Source organism: Acomys russatus, chromosome 28 (genome assembly GCF_903995435.1).
Source record: "Acomys russatus chromosome 28, mAcoRus1.1, whole genome shotgun sequence".
NCBI lineage: Eukaryota > Metazoa > Chordata > Mammalia > Rodentia > Muridae > Acomys > Acomys russatus.
This window is the reverse complement of record NC_067164.1, coordinates 42,800,341-42,823,791: the sequence shown is the minus strand read 5'-3', so window position 1 is coordinate 42,823,791 and position 23,451 is coordinate 42,800,341. Positions and strand designations below refer to the sequence as shown.

At 47.9% G+C, this 23,451-nt stretch overlaps 1 protein-coding gene and 1 non-coding gene across 3 annotated transcripts in view; both read right to left on the bottom strand.

Annotated features, from left to right (window-relative positions):
• The window catches only part of Pigg (phosphatidylinositol glycan anchor biosynthesis class G), a 30,847-nt gene extending 11,755 nt beyond the window's left edge, over positions 1 to 19,092 (bottom strand). Inside the window, exons 1-9 of one of the 2 annotated variants that reach the window (XM_051170819.1) lie at positions 18,821 to 19,092; positions 17,434 to 17,639; positions 14,352 to 14,561; positions 12,350 to 12,538; positions 11,400 to 11,541; positions 8,670 to 8,882; positions 4,327 to 4,544; positions 3,893 to 4,174; positions 1,562 to 2,019 (exon numbers count right to left, since the gene is read on the bottom strand). In XM_051170819.1, the coding sequence (XP_051026776.1) occupies positions 1,562 to 2,019; positions 3,893 to 4,174; positions 4,327 to 4,544; positions 8,670 to 8,882; positions 11,400 to 11,541; positions 12,350 to 12,538; positions 14,352 to 14,561; positions 17,434 to 17,639; positions 18,821 to 18,974 (2,072 nt within the window). In that variant the 5' untranslated portion in view covers positions 18,975 to 19,092. Of the gene's footprint in view, positions 1 to 1,561; positions 2,020 to 3,892; positions 4,175 to 4,326; positions 4,545 to 8,669; positions 8,883 to 11,399; positions 11,542 to 12,349; positions 12,539 to 14,351; positions 14,562 to 17,433; positions 17,640 to 18,820 lie in introns of those variants that run through there. The other variant, XM_051170818.1, reaches the window with a different exon arrangement.
• On the bottom strand, positions 6,027 to 6,130 carry LOC127211099 (U6 spliceosomal RNA). Its single transcript, XR_007833382.1, has one exon. It is a non-coding gene; the product is annotated as a U6 spliceosomal RNA (small nuclear RNA).
• Positions 19,093 to 23,451: the final 4,359 nt, after the last annotated feature.

The following is a 23,451-nucleotide window of genomic DNA, read 5'->3' as shown; positions in this document are numbered from 1 at the left end:
TCATGACACAGTGTCAACTTGAAGTTTCCAGAGCACTAGCAGGAGTATTCAGGAGCGGGCACTAGCAGGAGTACTCGGGAGCGGGAGCGAGCACTAGCAGGGGTACTCGGGAGCGAGCACTAGCAGGGGTACTCGGGAGCGAGCACTAGCAGGAGTACTCGGGAGCGAGCACAAGTAGGAGTGCTCGGGAGCGAGCACTAGTAGGAATGCTCGGGAGCGAGCACTAGCAGGAGTACTCGGGAGCGAGCACTAGTAGGAGTGCTCGCTGCTCGGGAGCGAGCACTAGTAGGAGTGCTCGCTGCTCGGGAGCGAGCACTAGTAGGAGTGCTCGCTGCTCGGGAGCGAGCACTAGTAGGAATGCTCGGGAGCGAGCACTAGCAGGAGTACTCGGGAGCGAGCACTAGCAGGAGTACTCGGGAGCGAGCACTAGCAGGAATACTCGGGAGCAAGCACTAGCAGGGGTACTCGGGAGCGAGCACTAGCAGGGGTACTCGGGAGCGAGCACTAGCAGGGGTACTCGGGAGCGAGCACTAGTAGGAGTACTCGGGAGCGAGCACTAGCAGGAGTACTCGGGAGCGAGCACTAGTAGGAAAACTCGGGAGCGAGCACTAGCAGGAGTACTCGGGAGCGAGCACTAGTAGGAGTGCTCGGGAGCGAGCACTAGCAGGAGTGCTCGGGAGCGAGCACTAGCAGGAATACTCGGGAGCGAGCACTAGCAGGAGTACTCGGGAGCGAGCACTAGCAGGAGTACTCGGGAGCGAGCACTAGCAGGGGTACTCGGGAGCGAGCACTAGTAGGAATACTCGGGAGCGAGCACTAGCAGGGGTACTCGGGAGCGAGCACTAGCAGGAGTACTCGGGAGCGAGCACTAGTAGGAATACTCGGGAGCGAGCACTAGCAGGAGTACTCGGGAGCGAGCACTAGCAGGAGTACTCGGGAGCATCTTCACACAGCTCTGCAGCTGTCCGCTGCTGTGAGCATCCTTATTGTGCTGTTCTGTTACTTTAGCTCGAGTCTGGTCGTGACTTTTTCAGATCACCTTCTTCCACCTACTTCAAGTCCTTCCTTCCAACCCTCTCCATCTATGCCCCTCTACATCTCTTCTTGACCCTGTGGCCTCAGCAGAAGGCTCAGGAGAGGTCAGGAGATCTGCTATACACCCTGCCCTCAGAGGGTGGGAAGAGAAGCCTGGCCAAGCAGAGAGAAACTCAGAAGGCAAAGGTGCCCCAGAGACCAGGCCCTTTTGCCTCCTGACCTTGTCTTCTTGCCCACAGGCAGCAGAGTGGAAAGGACCACCATGGACTGGATCCCAGAATTGCATCTTTACCACGATGATCATTTTAAAACTCACAGGTTCTCCATCCTTAACAGTTACTCTGATTTAGCATTAATAAATCAAATCTACTAAGCTAGGCTTTATTCACCTTTATGGGATATATTTTCTATTTCTTTAGATCTCAAGTATTATTTTAGTCTTAATATATATTTTTAAAAGCACAAAACGAATAAGACTGATTGACTATTCAGCTGCAGAGGGTCTCAGCCCATGGGTCATGCTCACCTGGTCAGCCAGTGGCTAAGGTCAGGCCGATGGGCTCCCTGCACCCCGGTCTGGTTCAAGGACCGCAGGAGCCGGCAGCAGATCAGCACCAGCCATGGACCCGCCAGCACTGCCCATGGTTTGCAGCTTCCTTGTGCTTTAGAAGGGGTTACCCATTTGCCTGCTCTGTCAGGCTCAGGGGTACCGCAGTCTGTGCTGTCCTGCAGAGTGCAGGCAAGGATGTCCACACAGCCTTGCTCCACATGGAAGTGATGGTGAGCTTCACAGTCATCTCTCTCAAAGTAACTCCTACAGGTTTCCTGGCTCAGGGCCAGACACAGAGTATTAACAAGGAAATACCACGTCTGGTGCTCTTCCTCCACAAAGCTGCTGGCGCCCAGGCTCAGAACATGGCCCACTGTGCCCATAAAGAGGAGGCAGTTCACCTCTGACCACCCTGAGCTGGGATGAGCTGCGTTCTGTTGAAGGAAAGGCAGTACGTTAGGATTAACCTGAAAAGTATGTACATTGCCCCGCATGTACTCATGTCCTTTGCTCACAGTGAAAGGGCCTCGTGACAGACACTTGCTGTCTTCCCCACTAACTCAAACTGCCAACTGCGCAGGGAACCCCCTGCAGTGTCGCATGGCCCCTCTTCCTGGAGGGTCAAGATGCTCTTGTGCTAACCAGGAGGACATGGACACAGCGTGTCAGTCAGCTGTCCTCACCCAGGACTGTAAGTCCAAGCTCAGTGTCAGAGACTTAAAGCAGGCCCTCAACGCAGTGACTGAGCCAAAGAATTGCCCAGCTGTCATGTTCCCTGCATGACATCAACTTCCCTAGAACTACACAGTTTCTGCTACAAAAAGACGGCAACAGGACACTGTCTCTTAACTCATGTTACGGTTTAGATATGGCATACTCCCCTCTTACGAGCTTGGCCCCAGTGAAAGGGGATTAGAACAAGAAGTGCTAAACAACTGAGATGTAATATGAATAAATCAATAAAATATATTTTAAAAAGTGCTACCTTTGTGTGTGTGTGTGTGTGTGTGTGTGTGTGTGTGTGTGTGTAGCTTTTTCAGCTAAGCCTTCGCCCCATGATGTCTCTGCCTTAGCACAGGCCCATCGTAATGGAGCCAAGCAGACATGGGCTGACACTTTTCAAACTGCGAGCTAAAGAGAATCAGATATTTTGTCCCGGTGATGAAGGGCTGACCAACAAATCAGTAACTTAAGAGCGCCTAAGGGCCCATGAGACGGCTTGCTAGGTATAGGCACTTGCTGCCCAACTTGAAGGCCCGAGTCCTGTAAGGTGGAAGGAGAGAACTGACTCTCACACGCTGTTTGTTGACCTACACATGCACACATATACACACCTGTTCAATATTAAGAGGTTCTTGTCACTTACTGTCCTCATGACTGTTAACTACATATAGCAAGGCACCCAGAGAGGCCCTAAAGAGGCAAACATAGAGACTGTGCCCAGACCCCGACACACAGCAGGGGGTCTCTAAAGCCCTGTGATAGGAACAGGACCAGGAGGGCAGGATGTACTGGGTGGGGGCAGGAGTCGCTGCACTGGGCTTCTCAACCCCGGGCTCGGGATACTGTGGACTCTACTGCAGCCAGGCATCTCGTTCACACCACCCCATTACATCACCTACCTAGTGAGCAAAGGGACCAAGATGTTCACAGAAAAATGCTAGCCTCGAAAAGAAAGCTTTGTGAGGCAGACCAGACCAACAGGGGACCAAACTTCCTTGGGAACCTCCTGAGTTCACTGCCCATCAGCTGCAGCTCAGAGAGCATTTCTTTCTCTCTCTTTTTTTTTTTTAAGATTTATTTATTTTATTTATTGCATATGAGTGCTTTATCTGCAGAAGAGGGTATCAGATTACATTACAGATGGTTGTGAGCCACCATGTGGTTGCTGGGAATTGAACTCAGGACCTCTGTAAGAGCAGGCGGCGCTCTTAACCACTGAGCCATTTCCCCAGCCCTCAGAGAGCATTTCTAAGACTCAGGTACACATGTTCCCTGTCTCCCACATCCGGAAGTGCTAGTATCATCTCTGCTCCCGTTTAGCTTTTTCCAGCTGAGAATATAAGCATGTGACCTGACCACACCCCAGACCATCACAGACAAAGATGCCCAGAAGCCTGGGACGGCTGCTTAGGTCCTTCTCCTGCAGTCTATTTGGTGTGTGGTCTTTCCAGGGCACCTCCAGCACTGCAGCTCTGGTACACACAAGATTTCCAACAAATCACTTACTAATGAAAGATTGACTGACAAAACAAAGCTAAAGTCCACCCACAAAGACCACACTGTATACCCGGGAACCAGCCATACCTTCTTCAGCAGGGTGCCATCCATGACCATCCTGACAAGAGCAGACAACATCACACAGAGCAGCGCAGAGACAAGCGCCATCACGCCTGCTGCCGCCAGCCACGGGAGGCTGCAGAGGGAGCTCGAGCTCACAGACGAGGTGCACACCAGCACATGAATGGCCAGAAGAACCAAAAAGATCAAATAAAAGAGCAGAGATGACACAGGAGACAACAAGGGAACATCCAGCTCAGCCTTTCTGCACAGCACATGTGGAGTGCTCAGGAGGAACAAGGCAAGAACCTGAAATACAAGACCAAGGTGTCCATGAAGGCCAGGCCTAGGGAAGTACGCTCATGACGAGACTACCCACCATGCCCAGCAGCAACGGTGCATAGATTTAAACCCCCATGCTCCGGCTGAGTGGCAAACCAAGATAATACAAGCATGCGTACCTCCAAAACCACGACAGCCCCCACCACCATGGAGTAGATGTCATAGTGAGCCACTTGTGTGCTCAGGGACAGACTCAGGGTCTTCAGGGCACCCAGGTACTGCCTGAGGACTTTGGTCCCCAGGCCAAGGAGAATGTCTGAATTGTTTTCTTCCAAATGTAATTTGACCCAGTTTCCATGCAACCTTTCTGCCATTTTGAATTGCTCAAATCCAGGATCTATCAGACAAAAAGGTATACATATTTAGCGCATTCACTTATTCTGGTACATTTTTTTATAACTATACCTAACGAACGCAATCTGTCCCTAGGCAGGAAGGGTTAGCACACCTCAGGAACCCTGTCACAATTGAGGATGTATACCCATCTGCTACAACACAACCAGAGCCTTGGCACTTAGCACACACAGGACAGGCAGAAGTAAGTGCCCACTGCTTGGTACAAGCACTTTTTCTGTAGAGGAATTTTAATCCAGAAACATGACTACTCTGGATGAAATACAGATATGCCTTTAATCCCAGGAGACAGAGACAAGTGGATCTCTGAGTTCAAGGTCAGCCTGGTATAGAACAACTGTTAGGTAAAGAAAAGCTTAGGTCCAGGTACGGTGATGCACACTTTTAATCCCAGCACTCAGGAGGCAGAGCCATGCAGATCTGAGTTCTGTTGAGACAGTTCACGTGAGTCAGCCAGCTGAGAGGCAGTGCAGTGGAGCTGAGTTCATGGCAGCTCAGCTCATGGGATTGAGAGGCAGTTTTACTGGAGAGTTTTACCAAGTATGGTTAAGAGAGAACAGGCTAGACACGGGTGAAGACAGAACGAGCCAGAGAATGAGAAGGAGCCAGAAGATCAGCACAGACTGCTGGAGTTAGTTTGAGGCTAAGCAGAGAATTCAGTGAGAAACTGAGAGAAGCCAGATTGAGTAAGTCAGCTTGGAGAGGAGTTCTGAGCCAGAACAGCTGAGTTGAACCAGCCAGCTACGAGCTCAGAAAGAATTAGAAAGGATGAGTTTACTTGCCAGTTAAGTCTCAGAGGCTGGAAACATCTAGGCCTCGGTTAGCAGAGGTGGCAGTAAGTCTCTGAGACAACCCTTACATCTGGCAAATAAAAGCTACATTTACATTTTTCTATACCTCCCGTGTGATCCTATCTCTCTTTTCTTTTTGTCTCTGCCCACTCTTTCTTTTTGTGAAACAGGAAATCAATCCTGATAAAGTACTGCATCAGCAGGCCCTGATTTGTCCTATGTGTGAGGAACCCGGCCCATGCACTGCACAGGCTGCCCCTTGTGCCCTCACACTGGCTTCCTTCCTTATTCACCCATCTGTACAGTGCTCCGTGCAAAGGCAGAGCTTTCTGTTTCCAACGGCCAGTGCCCCTTAGGATGGAATGCCTGGCTTGTGGGTGTGGCCCGGCCGCATGGCTGCCCTTTCCTTTGTGCATGGTGTGCTGCTGAAGGAAGGAGCTGGCAGCCCTCTTTCAAGACATGGCCTGTTATTCTTTACTGTGTGGTGCCTGTTTGTGACTAAATGGGTCTAAAAACAAGACTTTTCTTCCTAAAATGCTCTGTTCTTTAAAATGCACCTCCTACTCCATCAGGACCACAGATCACTGTCTCACCCAGCAACTCAAGCTCTGCCTTCACAGCAGGCAAGCTATTGCTGAGGACAAGGGCTCAGTGGCACAATCTTTTTTTTTTTTTTTAATGTGGAATGCTTCACGAATTTGGGTGTCATCCTTGTGCAGGTGCCATGCTAATCTCCGTATCATTCCAATTTCAGTATATGTGCTGCGGAAGCGAGCACCAGTGGCACAATCTAGATGTGACTGTGAGCATTTCAGGTGGCACCTCCTCTTTCTGCAATGACCACGAGGGGGTTGAGATGATTATGTATGCTCTCGGGATGAGGGCTACAGTAGCACTAGGGCGTTTGCTCAGGTCACAGAGCGGGTGTCGGAACGCATCACTCTAAGCTCTGACAGTAAGTCCAAGGCTGGTGGCCTCACTGCTACACCACTCCAAAGTAGGCGTACTTATGTCTACACCCCCCCTTCATTGTGATCTTTATTCATAATCCATAGCCTCTCTTCCAGGGAGTCACAGCGACTTGGGGCACCTATGCCTATACTCCACAGCCTCTGTGAGTGAGCTATAGAAACCTGGTGGCACCCTATAGCCTGCATAGGAGTCATAGAGACACAGGCACCCACAGCCTCCATAATAAGTACAATGACTTTTGTTTTGTTTTTGTTGTTGTTGTTGTTTTTTGAGACAGAGTTTCTCTGTGTAACCTTGGCTGTCCTGGACTCACTTTGTAGACCGGGCTGGCCTCAAACTCACAGTGATCCACCTGCCTCTGCCTCCTGAATGCTGGGATTAACGGTATGCGCCACCATGCCCGGCTGATCTGTTCTTTATCCATCCTCAACAGCTTTACCCATCTCTATAGAAGAACCGCAGAGACACATGATATCTATGTTACATCTGACAGCCTCTGTGAAGTGAGTCGTAGAAGCCTGGGGTTCCCAGTCATACAGCCAAACGAATGCTTCCTAGGCACTAACTGTGTCTCAGACACTGAATCTTGAATAACAAACACAATGGATTTGAAATTTTAAAAAGAAAGACAGGAGAGAGAACAGCACAATGGAGAATAAACAGGTACGATTCCTGCCGGATTATACTTGGATTCAGAAGTGTTCAAAAACACAAACAAATGCAAACAAAACACTGTGCCGTAGCTGGAGACACGTGGTAACAACCATGAAGCATGGGGAGAGGCCTCAGCGGTTAGGAGCTCTGGCGGCTCTTTTAGAGGAGCTGGCGCACAGCCATATGTAACTCCAGTTCTGGGGGGCACCCAGCTTGGCAATGACTGGGGGAACAGCCCTGTTGGAGGAGTCGTCACTGGGGTGGCTTTGAGGTTTCAAAAGTCCTGCCATCTCCAGTTAGCTCTCTGCCTCAGGCTTGTAGATTATGACGCAAGCTCTGTGGCCGCTCTAGCACCATGCCTGCCTGCCTGCCGTCCTGTTCCCTGTCATGATGATCACGGACTCTAAGCCTCTGAAACTACAAGTCCCAAATAAACTCTTCAATAAATTGTCTTGGTCATGATGCCTTACCACAGAAATAGAAAACTAAGACACCTGCCTTGCTAGTTAGCTCCCACCTACTTACTACACAGTCACCCGTCTCTTCACTGTGCAGCTGAGAACCTGGAGCTGTTCCTTTGGCCCCGGGTCTTCGTATGCCTTGTGTCCCACTGTGCCAGCACATGCTGTTTGCTGCCTCCAAAGCACGTCTACTTTCTAACTCCCACTGCCATGCTCGGCCCACACTGTCTTCCCTCTCGTGAGAGCACTCCCACTGCCATGCTCGGCCCATGCTGTCTTCCCGCTCGTGAGAGCACTGCAGCTGCTTCCTGACACAGGACAAGGCCAAACTCCCAGAGGGAGCCTAGGTGAGCACTTGAAAATGCAGAACACCCAGCTGTGTCCTTCTTCACCTAGACAGAACTGGAAGCTCATGTAATGCTAAACACCCTCTGATGACATGTCCGAACTCATCTCTTATGCCCTTTGACCCTCAATCTACAAAGCTCCTCCCTAACTCTACGGCCAGGCTTGTCTCAGGATATAAACCCATCCATGCTCCTATGTTCAGTCTTTCCTAGGGTTCTGGTCACCATCTGACATCTATCACAATACTAGAACTGGTACTACCCAATGCTAAATCTCTAGGGTTTTTGTTCTGTGTGTGTGTGTGGTTTTTTTTGCTGGGGGGGGGGGTTGGGGTTAGGGTTTCAAGACAGGGTTTCTCTGTGTAGCCTTGGCTGTCCTGTACTCACTTTGTAGTCCAGACTGGCCTTGAACTCACAGAGATCCTCCTGCCTCTGTCTCCTGAGTGCTGGGATTAAAGGCATGCGCCACCACTCCCAGCTGCGTGTGTTTGGTTTTTTGAGACAGGGTTTCTCTGTCTAACAGTCCTGGTTGTCCTAGAACTCAATTTGCAGACCAGGCTGGCCTTTAATCCACAGAGGTCTGCTTGCCTCTGGAGTGCTGGGATTAAAGGTGTGCACCACCACACCAGCCTGTGTCCCTTGTTTATAAATAAAAACTTGGGAAATACTTGTTGAGTTAATAAATGTGTAAAATATTTCAAATAGCTGAACTTTATTAATTGATGTTGCTAGTAATGACAGTTAAGGAAACTGGAACACAACGTTCATAGAGCAATCACTGCTAAGTGCCCTATTACAAACTACAGACCAGAAAACACCTGGAAACACGAGGCCTGTGAAATTATGAAGACCTTATAGAAATTAGAGCTGTTAATTACCTTACCTTTTTCATATGATGGTACATTTTCTTGCAATAGTTTGCTAAGCTGTAATGTGTTTAAATGTAAAAATCTCAGTTGTTCTCTTATCGGTTTTCCTTCTATAACTGGGAATAAGAGGCTTCCTACACTGTCTTTAGGAATCGGCAAACCAAGTCCTATTGCTAGTGTGGCAGCCAAGTCAGTCTGCTGGACGTGCTTTGGGTGTCGAATATCCCCTAGGAAAAAAGAAAACACTTTAGACAATAGATTTCTATAAGGCAGAAAATGGCAGCTATTCTTGAATTTGAGCAACTACAGCTAATATAAGTCCAATTACCATGTCTTCAAGCCATTCAAATGCAGATTCACACAGAAACCACCTCCTTGATTTTTATGTCAATAAATTTATGAAGTGCCACTTTCCCTTCTGTGGCTTATAATACACTGGACAGAGCGCAACTCAACAATACAGTCATTGTGACTGTAGCACACAAGTAGGCATAGAAGTGACAACAACCACACAGAGGCCAAGAGAGGGCCACTTGGGAGATGGCGAGTCAACACGGTTAGTGTCAGCAGTGGTCCCTGAACGACAGCAGGGTCTTTTCACAGGAGAGCAGGACAAGGCTGGCTCAGCTGGGCAGGTAGGACCACTGACTAGAACAGGTGAGATTCTGTTTATCCATATAATCTTTTCGAGTTTGCAGTAGCTGTCTGCTCTACCAGCTCCTGTGTGTCCAGGTACTGGGTTCAGGGTCCTGGTGTATAAAACCTTGGATGAAGAGTAGGGCTTTCTCCTCTGTGAAGAACAGGGCCCCCAGCTCCACCCGATCCCCACTCCAGAAGCATCACGACGGGTTTACAGAGCTGACTGGTCTCCAGGGAACTCTTCCCAGACAGCTCTGCTCAAAGCTTCTCTGGCCCTGGAAGGACCCACACCTGTGCTTCCCCCTGGGGACCCAGACTCAGGACGGGTAGCAGCAGGTTGAGAGGGGCCTATGAAATCATATGGCAGACAATCCAAACTTCATCTAAAAAAAACAATAGCCACCATCTTTATTATAAAACGAAAAAACATTCATTCCTGAAAATCTACTGAAATTCTGTAAGCACTTTAAGAGTCTGTGGCACATGAATCTGTAATACCCTCCTCCACCCACCCCAAAGCTGCACGAGCAGCAACTCTATGGGTGTCGGCCAGGCCCCATCACTCACCCATCCACAATGGAGTGAGTGTCTGCCCACTCCGAGGTAGAAACAGGCCATCTCTCATCTGTTTTTGTCTCAGAAACAAAAGAACAACCAGGTGGCAAGAGTAGACCTTCCAGGCTTGGTGACAGTAAAAGAGGCAGTTGTATACAAGGCCACCAAGAAGGAAGCATCCAATGGTGCTGCCCAGTTGTTCTGCCTATGAACTGCTATCCCAGCCAGCCTAGCAGGAAAGAAGGCTACAGCAGTGCCTCACCTCCTGGAGGTGACAACAGCTTCCTAACTGGACGTAAGGCCACTCTACAGGGTGTAAATCATGCCTAAAACAGGAAAGCCATCCAATGCCCCAGTGCTAGTGGGTCATGGATTTTATAGAACCACTTTAATACCTCTACTTTTCTAAACTGGCATAATTCCTAACTGCATCCTCAGTATTTACCCTTATCCCACAGAGAGGTGCATCCTAACTGCATCCTCAGTATTTACCCTTATCCCACAGAGAGGTGCATCCTAACTGCATCCTAAGTATTTACCCTTATCCCACAGAGAGAGGCATCCTAACTGCATCCTCAGTATTTACCCTTATCCCACAGAGAGGTGTAGCTCTCACCACTCATCTAAGAAACGTCCCTTTGTCATGGATGCGGACCATTTTAGGAAACTGTAACTGGTCAAAATGCAGAGAACAAGTGATCATGGGGTGTCCAGCCACAATCCATACACCTGCAACATAACTCCTGCACCCAAGGCTCCATAGAGGAGGTGGAAAGACTTTAAGAGCCAGAGGATCAGAAAATCTGCTACAATACTGTGTCTCCTAGAAATGACACAGAATCTTCACCCATGAAACCTCAAGAATATGGCTGCGTAAACAAGACCAGAAGAAGTCCAATACCAACAGACACGCAACATAAAAGGGGTAGGTAGACCTCACTGCCTCCGCAGACAGAGAACTACGGAAATTAAGGAAGGCTCAGAGGATACATAGTCCTCTCCGGGGATGGGCCCCTAACCTGCTCTCCAACACCAAGTAGTCAGCCTTCAAATTATATAGATATATGTAACATTAAATAGACTGACCAGGTTGTCTTTGTATACTTAAGGACACACACGCCTTTAATCCCACACTCATGAGGCAGAGCAGGCGGATCTCTGTGAGTTCCAGGCCAGGCAGAGCTGCGTACACATGTGTACATGAAAAAGCACATGCTGCTAGGTCAGAGGACAACACAGGAGAGTGACTTCTCTCCTGCCACCGAGAGTCCCAGAGATGGAATTCAAGCAGTGATGCTTGGCTGAAAGGGGTGCTACCCACTGAGCCACCTCACCAGCCTGAGGCAAGTTTTGAGTAGTTCCATACCTACCTAGTAATATTTCTGCAACAGAATTCTTACCAAAAGAAGTATTTATATTTTGAGAATCAGGGCAAAGAATATAAACTATAAATCCTGACTGGCCATCACCCCTTTAATTTTTCTTTCACATTGTTTGGGATTACTTATCTTACACCACAGTTTTAAATGTTAATCATTCCTAATTCTCACCAGGTTTCCTCTCAAATGCAGAGCTGATTAAGATCAGAGGTGTGCTTACTTCCTCTGTGGAGGAGGCCCCGTGGCTCCCTGTCTCAGACATTCCATGGTCACCACAGAGCACCAGCAAACTGGGTAGGAGAATCTCTCTCTCCTGTAAGGCAAAGGAGAGCCTGTCAGCTATAGTTGTCTCACAAGAACATATACGGTCTTGCCAAGGAACCAAATGTAGACCCTTAAAGCATTAAATCTCTCCCAGTGAGCTGAGTCATAAAAGTATAAAGCAAAATCATGTTACAGGGAAGCAAGAACAGTGCAGAGCTCAGCACACACGAGGGGTGTGCTTACGACCTCTGACAGCAGGGCATCTGTCATTTCCAAACTGTGGGCACATGACTCCTCCTGCCTCAGTTTCCCGTCAAGAAAGAAACTAAAGCATTTATTCTACAGGACTGTTTAAAGGCAAAGCACAGGGTACCCAGAGAGGCCCTAGGCAGGTCATGGGCCTCTGTGCCCAGAGCTCCAGCCATTTGGTTTTTATCTGTTCCAGGGGTCCTAGGCAGGCTCCTGACCTTCCATGCTTCTCTATCTTACCCGCCCCACACAGTTACATGTATCTGTCCCTCCCTCCCTTCAAGTCTCTGTTTACATGGGACATTCTTCCAAGCCTGTCCTGAATACACCATTTAAAATGACAGCCTCTCCTGAGTACAGGGGCGCTGGTCCCTCCTGCCCTTGTTTTCCTTTGATACATTTATGGTGTTTACTGCACTTCTTTCCCGGCCAGAAGGTAACCCTACAAACAGCAGCATCCCTGGAACAGCCACCCAGCCACCCAGCCACCCTGCCACCCAGCCGGTCCCTGTGGCAGAAGCCCAATTGGCTGGTAGACAATGGGCACAGCGGTCCTCTCAGTCAGCAGGAAATCTGATCACCATGCAACGAACCACGGCCAGTCTTACCTTCGATAGCAGTGAAGTGTGAATCTTCATCAGGATACTGTCCATTTCGCTGAGCTTATGACCAATCAGGGGGCTGTGGGGCCCAGAAATGTGGCCAATGTGGTCCAGTCCTAGATAATGAAGGATTAACACATCCCAGTCTCCTCTTTTTAATACTTTATCCAAATGTCTTGTGACATTATTATCCACCTTCGAAGGGGCGACAGGGAGGGGAGGAAGCACATGTAAACAGGGCATCCAATTTCTCCTTAATCATCAGGAGTTCATCTTAGGTAACTCATGGAAAATTGAAAAAACAAAAAGCAAAATAAAGCAAAAGCCTTGAAGTCATTAAAAAATTAATCTTAGTATTAGATTAAGCTCTTACACCTATTCTTTTTAATTCTCTAGTTTGTGAACAAACATACTATATAGATAATTTAAATGAGCAAAGGCTGTTCTGGCATTTACCCCCACCCATGGGATCATTGTTCGTCTTAACTAAAGTAGAGTAAATAAGCAAGCTAAACAAGCCCCAAGAAGCCATGGGATAAGAAAGGGTGAAGGGCAGCCAAGCAAGACAGCACAGTGCAGCAGGGATAAGCAACAGCCCCATAAGACAGCACAGTGTAGCAGGGATAAGCAACAGCCCCACAAGACAGCACAGTGCAGCAGGGATAAGCAACAGCCCCACAAGACAGCACAGTGCAGCAGGGATAAGCAACAGCCCCACAAGACAGCACAGTGCAGCAGGGATAAGCAACAACAGCCCCACAAGACAGCACAGTGCAGCAGGGATAAGCAACAGCCCCACAAGACAGCACAGTGCAGCAGGGATAAGCAGCAGCCCCACATAAGGTTATTCTTGGAAGGACAACATTTATAATCTCTCCCATTTCTGAAGCAAATATCATGGAGATGTGAGCAGGTAAACAGACCTTGAAAAGGCCAGTAGCCTGCTTAGCCAGGAGTCTTCAGTGAGCCCACTCCCCTCCCACTAAAACACACACCACAAAAGTCTTTCTACCGGTCATACATAGCATGAAAACTTGTCACTACTGAAAACCCACACTGTGCCTGCCCTGGTGAATGTGGAAAAGGTGTATCACTCTAGAAAAGGTATCAGTCAAACTACACACACTCAAAGACTGGCCCAAACCCCAAACTAAGCTGAGACTCTTACTCTAGTGCGCTAAGGTCCCGCTCGCTGCAAGCCTTCACAGCAGGGCTCTAGGCACTCACTCAATGACTTGCTCCTCTGCTGTGGCACGCTTCCTGATCTTGGGTCCTCAATGTCTGCCCAACTATTTTGCATTTTGGGGCCTACATACCTTGGTTCATACCCGCACTGTTGTTTGGTTTTTTGTTTTGTTTTGTTTTTGAGATAGGGTCTCTGTGTAGCCTTGGCTGTCCTGGACTCACTTTGTAGACCAGGCTGGCCTCGAACTCACAGCGATCCGCCTGCCTCTGCCTCCCAAGTGCTGGGATTAAAGGCGTGCGCCACCATGCCCGGCTTCCGCACCAAGGTTTATAACAGCACTTACTACTGACTACATGAATGAATGATTTTTATTAACTTTGCCACACTACTCCACATATTACAAAATACTACACAGGAAATAGTATCACCTCTAGATGGAGAATAGTTGTATTAGACTCTACCTAAGATATAATGCTTCTCTTTTTAAAAAAATTGACCTTGAGGAGCTGGACATGGTAGTGCACACCTTTAATCCCAGCACTCAGGGAGGCAGAGGCAGGCAGATCTCTGTGAGTTCGAGGCCAGCCTGGTCTACACATCAAATCGAGGACAGCCAAGGCTACACAGAGAAACCCTGTCAAGGAAAAAAAAATTACTTCTGAAACGGGGCATGGTAGTGGTAGTACACAGCTGTAATCCCAGCACTCCTGAGGTAGAGACATAAATCTAAAGAATGACCGCCGCTCCATATCAAGTTCTAACCTTACCCAGGCCACATGAGACCTTGCACTGAGTGAGAGAGACAGAGAGGGAGAGACAGACCTCTATATAATCTGACACAAAGAATGACGTTGTCCCATCATATTCCACAAAATGCTTTGGGAATAATTTAACCCATGTTTCATCTCCATAAAAGATTATTCTTTTCCCAGCAGCTTTTGCCTGTCTGATCACATTATCTTCTAGGAGCACAGGAGAATTGAGGTTCCTGATGACATCAACAAAGCCAGGGAGACTTCCTGTCATCAATGCCTGTAGAAAGAAACATTCAAGGCTTAGATCACAGATCCAAAACACAGCATGGAAGACAAGATCACTTGGGGGTCAAACAGGTGGGTGCAGACCTACATCAGGCCCTGTATGGAGACTGAGCCAACGTGAGGACAGCAAGTGGGGCAGGTATAGAGGAGAAGATAGGAAACAGATTTTGGACAAAAACATCAAACTCAATATTGAAGACTTGATTATTTAATAAGCATGGTTTAGGCAATCCTCACATTGGTAAGAAAGTGAAGGAGAAGATGGTAATAGTTAGACACAGTGCCAGTCACAGAAGCTATGGATTAATGACAAAGTTAATACTAATGTAGTAATATACACACTGAAAACATGAACCCAGAGCCAGGCCTGGTGGCCCACGCCTGTAATCCCAGCACTCAGGGAGGCAGAGGCAGGAGGATCTGTGAGTCTGAGACCAGCCTGGTCTACAAATTGAGTCCAGCACAGCCAGGGCTACACAAAGAAACCCTGTCTGGGGGTTGGGGGCGGGGAGAAAACATGAACCTATATATTCAGACCCTTTGTCAGGGTTTCACGTAAGATTTAACCTGCTCTGGCTGGAGAGATGGCTCAGAGGTTAAGAGCACTGACTGTTCTTCCAAAGGTCTTGAGTTCAATTCTCAGCAACCACATGGTGGCTCACAACCATCTATAGTGAGATCTGGTGCCCTCTTCTGGCCTACAGGGGTACGTTAAAAAAGATTTAACCTGCTCTTTGTGACAAGCAAACTCATTAACTCTAATAAACAAACCCTAACAATCCAGCAAATCTAATATCTGTCTCTAAGTTTAAAAAAAAAAAAAATAAGAGGAACTCCTGCTTGTGTACAGCTCTAAGTGATGTTAGTGGGACATCAGACCCACCCACAGTGTGGTGCCGTCTAACCGATGGCGAGTGTGAAATATCCTATCTTTCTGCTGTAGATTGGAGTCAGTACTCTTCCCCACTTTTGTCACAGACCCTCCCTATCAGGCCACAGTAACAGTAATGGATATTCATGATTTGGAGTTCTACCACCACCTAAAAAACCAACATCCATGGGTCTGTGGTGAAAAGAAACAGCAATCTTTTTAATGCCTAAAAAATTCTGATAAGAATTCTTCAGTGGCAAAGAAACGCAAACTTCATTGTTAAGGTTCTAGGCCTTGAGACCAGTGCTATACATATGCTGGGCAAATGCTGTAATGTTGAACTTTATAACGAGCCAAATATGTCAGTATAAATCAACCAGACTTCCAGAATGGCCAAGTGAGGAGCTTGGCAAATGCCCCCACCCCATGCCCCAAGACCAATGGAAAACCAACAAAAACTATCAAAAGCAATTATTTTGGAACTTTAATAGTCACGAAAATTATGCAATAAGTTGTACAGTCATACTCGAAGAAACACTGCACTTCCGGTTCTTTCTGCCGCCTTCCTTCTCTGCCTGGTCTGACAGTGGCTCATTACAGTTGGCTATGACAAGCAAAACGCCAACTTGAAAGGGGCTCTGGGAAAGGAGCCACCATGGACAAATCTTAAGGTATCCATGTATTTCTGGGAATCCGGGGGGACTCATGGCCAAAGTTACTGGTTCTTCTGGCTGAGGAGGAGCTCCTGGCTACACAGCGGTGTCAAGTCAAGCTTGAAAACTACCTCAGCAGTCAGTGTGCCAGCACACGTGAGCCTGCTAGATGCTTCTATGTGTGATCCGCTCAAGCCAGGCTTCTGCCAGCCATTGGCTGACCCCTAAACTACACTGGACCAGAAAAGTCCTTTGAGAGACTGGTTTAAAAATAAGAATTAAAAAGAAAAAAATCTAGGGGCTTGAGAGATGGCTCAGTAGTTAAGAGCACTTGACGCTCTCTCAGACAACACAGGTTCTCAGCATTCACATGGCAGCTCACAGCCACCGCAACTCCAGTCCCAGGGGACACGACGCCCTCTTCCGCCTTCTGTGGTGCACATAAACTCATACAGGCAAAACACTCATACACATAAATGTTTCTTTAAAATATTTTTTTTAATGCAGTACAGCCACAGATTTTCAAACACTTCTGGTCCTTTCTGTCAACACTCTCCTACTCACCCTAATAGTATCTTTCTGAGGGTAGTTTCCTCAGACAGGCTTTCCTGACTCCATACTCTCAACTATATTTCTATCCCTCCAAACTCAGAGTTCCATGCTGCTCTTTCCCACCAAGCACTCACCAAAATACAGCATGTTTACATGAATGCCTGCTTCTCTATGGTTGTGCGGATCCATAGAGACGAAAGCCCCATGAAAGCAGTGCTGCCTCCCCACAAATGTACACACCTGGCAGTTAGTAAGAACAAGGCTTCGTGCCTGTTGTCTTTAATTCAGCCATGATTGTTGGGTAAAGCACTATGCGCTTCGGAAGTACCCTCCGCTAACTAACACCTAATTATGTAGTAGAAGTAACAATTGTTGAGGCCAGTTCATACTTGTCCCATCATTTTGTATAAAATAATTTTGACAAGTAATTTAACTTGACTGAGTTTGTTTTCTTATATAGAAAATTACTGAGTTAGCCTGACTATCCTTAAAGGCCCCCTCAAGCCTGAGGAACTAGGGCTGCCAAGGAAGGCAGTAGTCGTCTACCAAAGGGGACGAGATCTCCTGGACAATCTGGCTCCAGAAGCTTCTCCCTTTCTACGAAGTGTGAACTCTGGCTACCTCACAAGGGGTGAAAAGATGGTTGCATCTTATTATGGATTCCTTCAGCATCACTGACAACACTGAAGCGCTTTCCATGCTATTAAGATAAGGTCTCCAGGTAGGCTCTCTCTTTAAACTTTCTAAAGAGCCAAATCATGGTCCATAAAACATCAAGTTAACTTTACCTTGATTCGAGGCATAGTAACTGTGGGTGGCTTCGCCTCGGCCACAAAACTATGAGAGGCTCCTTTTTCTACCAGGTAAGTTGTGTAGGGCATGTACTTCACGCCTTTAGACCCAAACACAAAGTCATCTCTTAAGGCATCTATCACCACAATGACTGCTTTACTGAAGAGAGGCGGTGGCAGTTCGGTCTGGTTCGAACTGGCTCCTAAATGTGTTTGGAAAAAGAGAAGTTAAAATTAAAACCTTATTTGGTACTCAGTCGCCTTCAAGATTTTTTTAGCTTGGGGACCGGGCACCGTGGCCCACACCTTCAATCCCAGCACTTGGGAGGCAGAGGCAGGTGGATCACTGTGAGTTCGAGGCCAGCCTGGTCTACAAGCAAGTCTAGGACAGCCAAGGCTACACAGAGAAACCCTGCCTGGGTGGCAGGGGGTAGGGGTGGGGGTTGGGGAACCCAGCAAAAAGATTCTTTAGCTTGTTCTACAAGCACATATCATTTGCTAGAAGGCCCCCTCTTTTTTAAAAAATACTTTTTCAAGATTTATTTATTTATTATGTATACAGTGCTTGCCTGCATGACAGAAAAGGGCATTAGATCACATTATAGATGGTTATGAGCCACCACGTGGTTGCTGGGAATTGAACTCAGGACCTCTGGATGAGCCATCAGCGCTCTTAACCTCTGAGCCATCTCTCCAGCCCCCCCCCCCCTTTTTTTTTAATAGCCAGTGTTGAGTTGATTTTCTGAGACTAGACAACTGTGAAGCTTCCTTCAAGGGCTGTAAGTAGCCCACAGATGACAGACTACCAGGAAGAGCATCTCCTGGCTAGGCTGGACTGTAAGCTTACAGTGAGTAGGTATCCCAGTAACGTGTAGTGACCTGTTCTTAGCATGGTGAGGAGGCCAGGACAAGAAAGTGTCTACATAAGAGACCGACAGTTGGGACCTGTGTCCCCCTGAGCCTGGACTACAACAGCCGTGCAGGCAGTGAGCTGGTGGGTTTACAAACTGCTTACATGACCGGTGGTTGTGATTATGTGACCGTTTCCCAGCAGCAGAGTCTTTATCGGGCGTTTATTTCTGTATAGCTGAGGACAGTAGAGAGGGCTTAACCGCCAAGATTCGGGGACGTGTACTGGAGGAGAGTTGTAGGAACCTGGAGAGGTTTGAAGAAATACTACCTGTCGTGTCCTATTGGTCTCAAAACTGGGACCCTAAATTGGGAATAAAAGGGATATGGATCACTGGATAGCAGAGGCGAAGCCAGGGTTACTCCGGGTGTACTCTGATTACCAGAGGAGGGTCGACACGGGGCTGGAGGCTGCGAATGCCTGGAAGCTGTACGATACAGAAACATGGGGGCAGAATGAAAGCGGGGTCTATACCTGCTACGGGCTCGGGCGCTGGAGTTTCTGCACCGTGCTCTGGTCTGACAGAGGAACGAACAGGAGCCGGGAAAAATCCCCGAATAAATATCGCGACCCCGATCACCTCGATCGCTACGCAGCTGGCAGCGAAGGCCCCGGAGCCCAGCCGCATCCTGCGCAGCCGCTGGGCCCACGGCCTGAAACTTAGCGTGAACACCGCAGCCCGGCAGGCAACCGCAGCCCGCGGCAGGACTACCAAACCAGCCTCCCACGGAAGGGCTGCCTAGTGAACTTCCCAGCGAGCCTCAGCGGCGCCCGCGCACCGGAAATACGTATGGGACCTCGCTTCCGGTGCCCACCAAGAGACCACGCCCACTGGTGGTTCCAGGCCCCAGCTGCTGGGGTTTGGTTTTCTCTGCACGTTCGTTGTACACACCTCTGCCTGGCATTATTGCCCCATATTTCTGACACGCCCAGGCTTGTTTCTGTTTTCTGGGGCAAGCCTGCAGATTAAGCGACCCTGATGTGACTGGTGATCAGTGAATTGAGTGGCCTCCCCTTCTTTGGAAAAGCTTCCCTTCTCTGGCGGGAGTATAACGAGCCAGGTCTCTGATGCAGATACATACCAGGGCTCGTGCAACTCAGGGTTAGGGTGAGGGAGACTGAGCCAGGCCTTGGCCGGAGGCCACACGCCTGCCTTGTCTCGCTTTGCGCATGCTCATTCTCCCTGAGGACCTGTAAGTGAAAGGGCTCAAGCCCCCTTCTCAACGCCTTTTTTTTTTTTGGCCAGGACCAAGGTGGACTTTGAAGGTGTGTCTTCCAGCCTTAAATATAAGGCTCCTGTTGGTGGTTTTGCTGCTATTAAGGTGTATGAATTCCTTCGTTATCTTGGATGGCAAGCTCATGTTTCTTTTTCCAGTGAGTTTTTTAGTTTGGCATAATCATACATAGAATTTTAAAAAATTCTCTGTGGACTTGGTGTTATATGTTCAAAAGTTGTCTGTTGAAGTTATTTTTATAAAACAGTATTTGTTTCTTTTATTAGCTTCTTTTTTCTTAATTTCTTGATTATTCAGTGTTCTGCTTGCACATACATCTCCACACCAGAAGAGGGCCCCAGGTTGTGAGATGGTTGTGAGCCACCAAGTGATTGCTGGGAATAGAACTCAGGACCTTTATGAAGAGCAGCCAGTGCTCTTAACCTTTGAGCCACCGCTCCAGCCCCCTATTAGCTTATTTCTTAACCTGGCTATCACAAATAATTGAGTGTAAAAGACAGGCAAGAGTTAGACGGGCGTGGTGGCTGCAGGCCTTTAATCCCAGCACTCGGGAGGCAGAGGCAGGTGGATCGCTGTGAGTTCAAAGCCAGCCCGGTTTACAAAGTGAGTCCAGGACAGCCAAGCCTACACAGAGAAACCCTGTCTCGGGGGAGGGGGCGCGGGGGGGGGGGGGGAGGACAGGCAGAGTTTATTACAGGTTAAATGAAGCATGCAAGGCTGGCAGTGAGTAGTAGTCACAGGTACCCTTGTCAAAGAAAACAAATAATTGAGATTATTTTATAATACAAGACTTCACAATACAATCTTGAGCAGTTTAAGTCCGTTCTTAACCCTCTATGCTATTCTGCCTTACTCCCAGCAAACATCCTAGGGATACTTTGTGGCTTTCTTCAGCTCCAGTTCCTTCCCCCTGACCTTTCTTGAACTCTGGCTGAACTGGCTGCATCCTCCACTTTCTCCTCTAACTCCTCCTCCCCTGGCTGGCAGGAAGTCCCGCCCTATTCTCTCCCCTGCTTAGCGATTGGCTGTAAGCCTATTTATGGGGCATATGGGGAACAATTGAGGAGCAGTGTTCACACATTAGGACAGAAATGAGCATTTAAACCACACAATAACCGTATGTCTACACTTGTCTTATTAATGCAGGAGACTGGATTTCAAGTTCTATATCTTTATCAAGCATTTGACTATTTCTATAAAACAAGACAGTTTTGGTTTATTTATTAGCAGCGATGCCCTTGTAAGTGCTTATGGGTGTGTACCTGATGGAGAGTACCGTGCTTTTGCCAAACCTAACAGAAAATTTAAAAGCAGAGTATGGAAGTGTCACAGCTCTGATGTGGGAAAGACTTCCCAAATGAAGAGTTACAGCTCGGTTGGGGGGAGGGGGGATGTCTCCACTGCAAGCGTCCAGTTCTGGAAGGGGGCCAAGGGATACCCAAAGTCACGCCGCACAACAAACCTTACACGAGAGACTTTCCTCCAAAGGAGGCGGTGGTTGGCTCTGCTCAGGCAAGAAACAGCCGAGATTGGACCAAGAGACAGGGTTTATATGGGCTTTCTTAGGAGTGCAGCTTTTCAGGTATCTTTACTTAAGGTTTATATTGCTGTGACAAGACTCTTGATCAAAAATCAACTTGGGGAGTGTCGTTGAGCATCCGGTGGCCCTTCAGTGGCCTGGGTTCCACTTCCAGAGGGCTGCTCCAGGTGCTGCCTGCTTCTGAACCAGAACAGATGGACCTCAAGGTCAAAGATCCTGTTTCTCACAGGAATGGCTAGAGCGCTGTAGGACAAGGCCCGTGTGCTAGGCCAGGGTGCGGAAGGAGTGTTCCACAGAATGTTACCGTTCAGCTCTTTTAGAATGAGATTGCTGGTATCAGATGGCGGTGGAGACTCGGGAGCCCCACAAGTCCATGACACCAAACTGTCACAGGCCTTTCTTTGTGTCATGTTAAATTTGGCGGAGGACGAGGATGGAAGCCAGAAACCAACCAGAAGGCAGGTCCGGTGAGTTGCAGGCCCAGCACGTGCTTCACCGGGGCTCAGCACTGAGCTCACAGTGATGGAGCAGGCTTCTAAGGCAGCTGCACCATCACTGCCTGATGACCAGCAATCAGGCTCCGGATGTCCCAGTCTCGCCCCAGAATAAAAGATGAGACATGGTGGAGACATGGAGTGAGAAGGCAGGCCAACCTTTACTTGTCTATCAGGGATTTATAAACCTTGGACTGGATGTCAGAGATTCATTTTTTCAGAGTGTATCTGAATGGGCTGACACCACCAGCAGTTACCAATAACTTACTTCATCATTTGCACACACCTATCAATACATGCTGAGATTTACCATAATGCTACTGTAGTTATTATTCATTTGAATATATTTAGATATTGAAAGCCCAGAAAATTTAAGTAATTTTGGCTAATCACTCTAAGTAGATAGCAATCAAATCCATACCCTTACCAAAACAAAAATACATGCAAGGAAAACATTCAAATAACTATAACCTATATAAATAATGATAAGCAATTACCAGAAATGCAATTTTTTCTGTGACTTCTTGGTGTACTTTTTTGTTTTGTTTTGTTTTGTTTTTTCAAAACAGGGTCTCTCTGTGTATCCTTGGCTTTTCTGGACTCGCTTTGTAGACCAGGCTGGCCTCGAACTCACAGAAATCCACCTGCCTCTGCCTCCCGAGTGCTGGGGTTAAAGGCGTGCGCCACCATGCCCAGCTCTTGGTGTACTTTTTAAATCCACTTTTATTTTGGTTCCTTAAATCTCTTTCTCCCTTCTCCACCCTGATCCTTTCCAACACCCCAACACCAGGTAGGGGAGAAAGAAGGTTAGTGGGGAGAGGGGGCGTAGTTTTCCTTAGCTGCTTCCTGCTGTTTAGGGTCATCAGGTTCCTTGGGAGCAAGTCCAATCTTTGTTTCAGGACATCTCCGACTTCTTCCTGTCAAACTGCACCAACAGCACAACCAGGAGCAGCAGGGGGAAGCACCAGCAGCCTTCTCCTTTCTCGGAGTCCCAGTCTCTCTCCCAGCTTAGCTTTTATCCCCCACCCCCACCCGACCCCCGCCAGAGACCACGCCCCTGCAAGAGACCACGCCCCTTAAAGAGGCACTTCACAGTTGACAAACATCACGTGCCCTCACAGGAGGCAACTATCAGCTATGGACAAACAGGAGCAGCACCCATATCCCACACCTGGGATTTAAACAAAAACACGTTTACATATAAACCAAAACGTCCACAATCATGAAGCAGCCATTTTCAAACACACCACCCTTTCCTAGTTTCTCACTTTTAAATTTTTAAACAAAAGAGAGGGATGGTAGCATATAGGCACCCCGCTAGCCTGACTCCAAGGACCCAGCAACCCCTGATGTAATCACCGGCTGCTGCCAGATGTGCACCAGATATAAAGGACCAGCCGGTCACCTCTCTGGGTCTCTCTCTCCCGCTGGCTGGCTGTCATGGTGCCCTAACTCATCTTCTCCTTCCTTTCTTACCATATCTCTTGCATGGCCTCTATATTTATATATTACAACAGGCAGACTTATAGGAGATTTTATTTTATTTTATTTTATTTTAAATAGGAGATTTTCTTTGTTAATGATTGATAGGGGAGGGGCATGGCCCAGTTTCCTTTAAATAACCGTCATAGCAGGAGATCCTATTTAAAGAATATAATATTTAAGTGGATCTTTAACTCATTTAAAAGCTCCCAGAAAAGGATATTGAAAAATCTAGGTAAAGGTAAATATGCAACACTAAATTTACAACAAGTATTTTTGCAGTTAGTAACTATATATAACTACACAATAATATGTTGTTAATCAGTATGCACCAACATACTGGTGAAGTGCTAC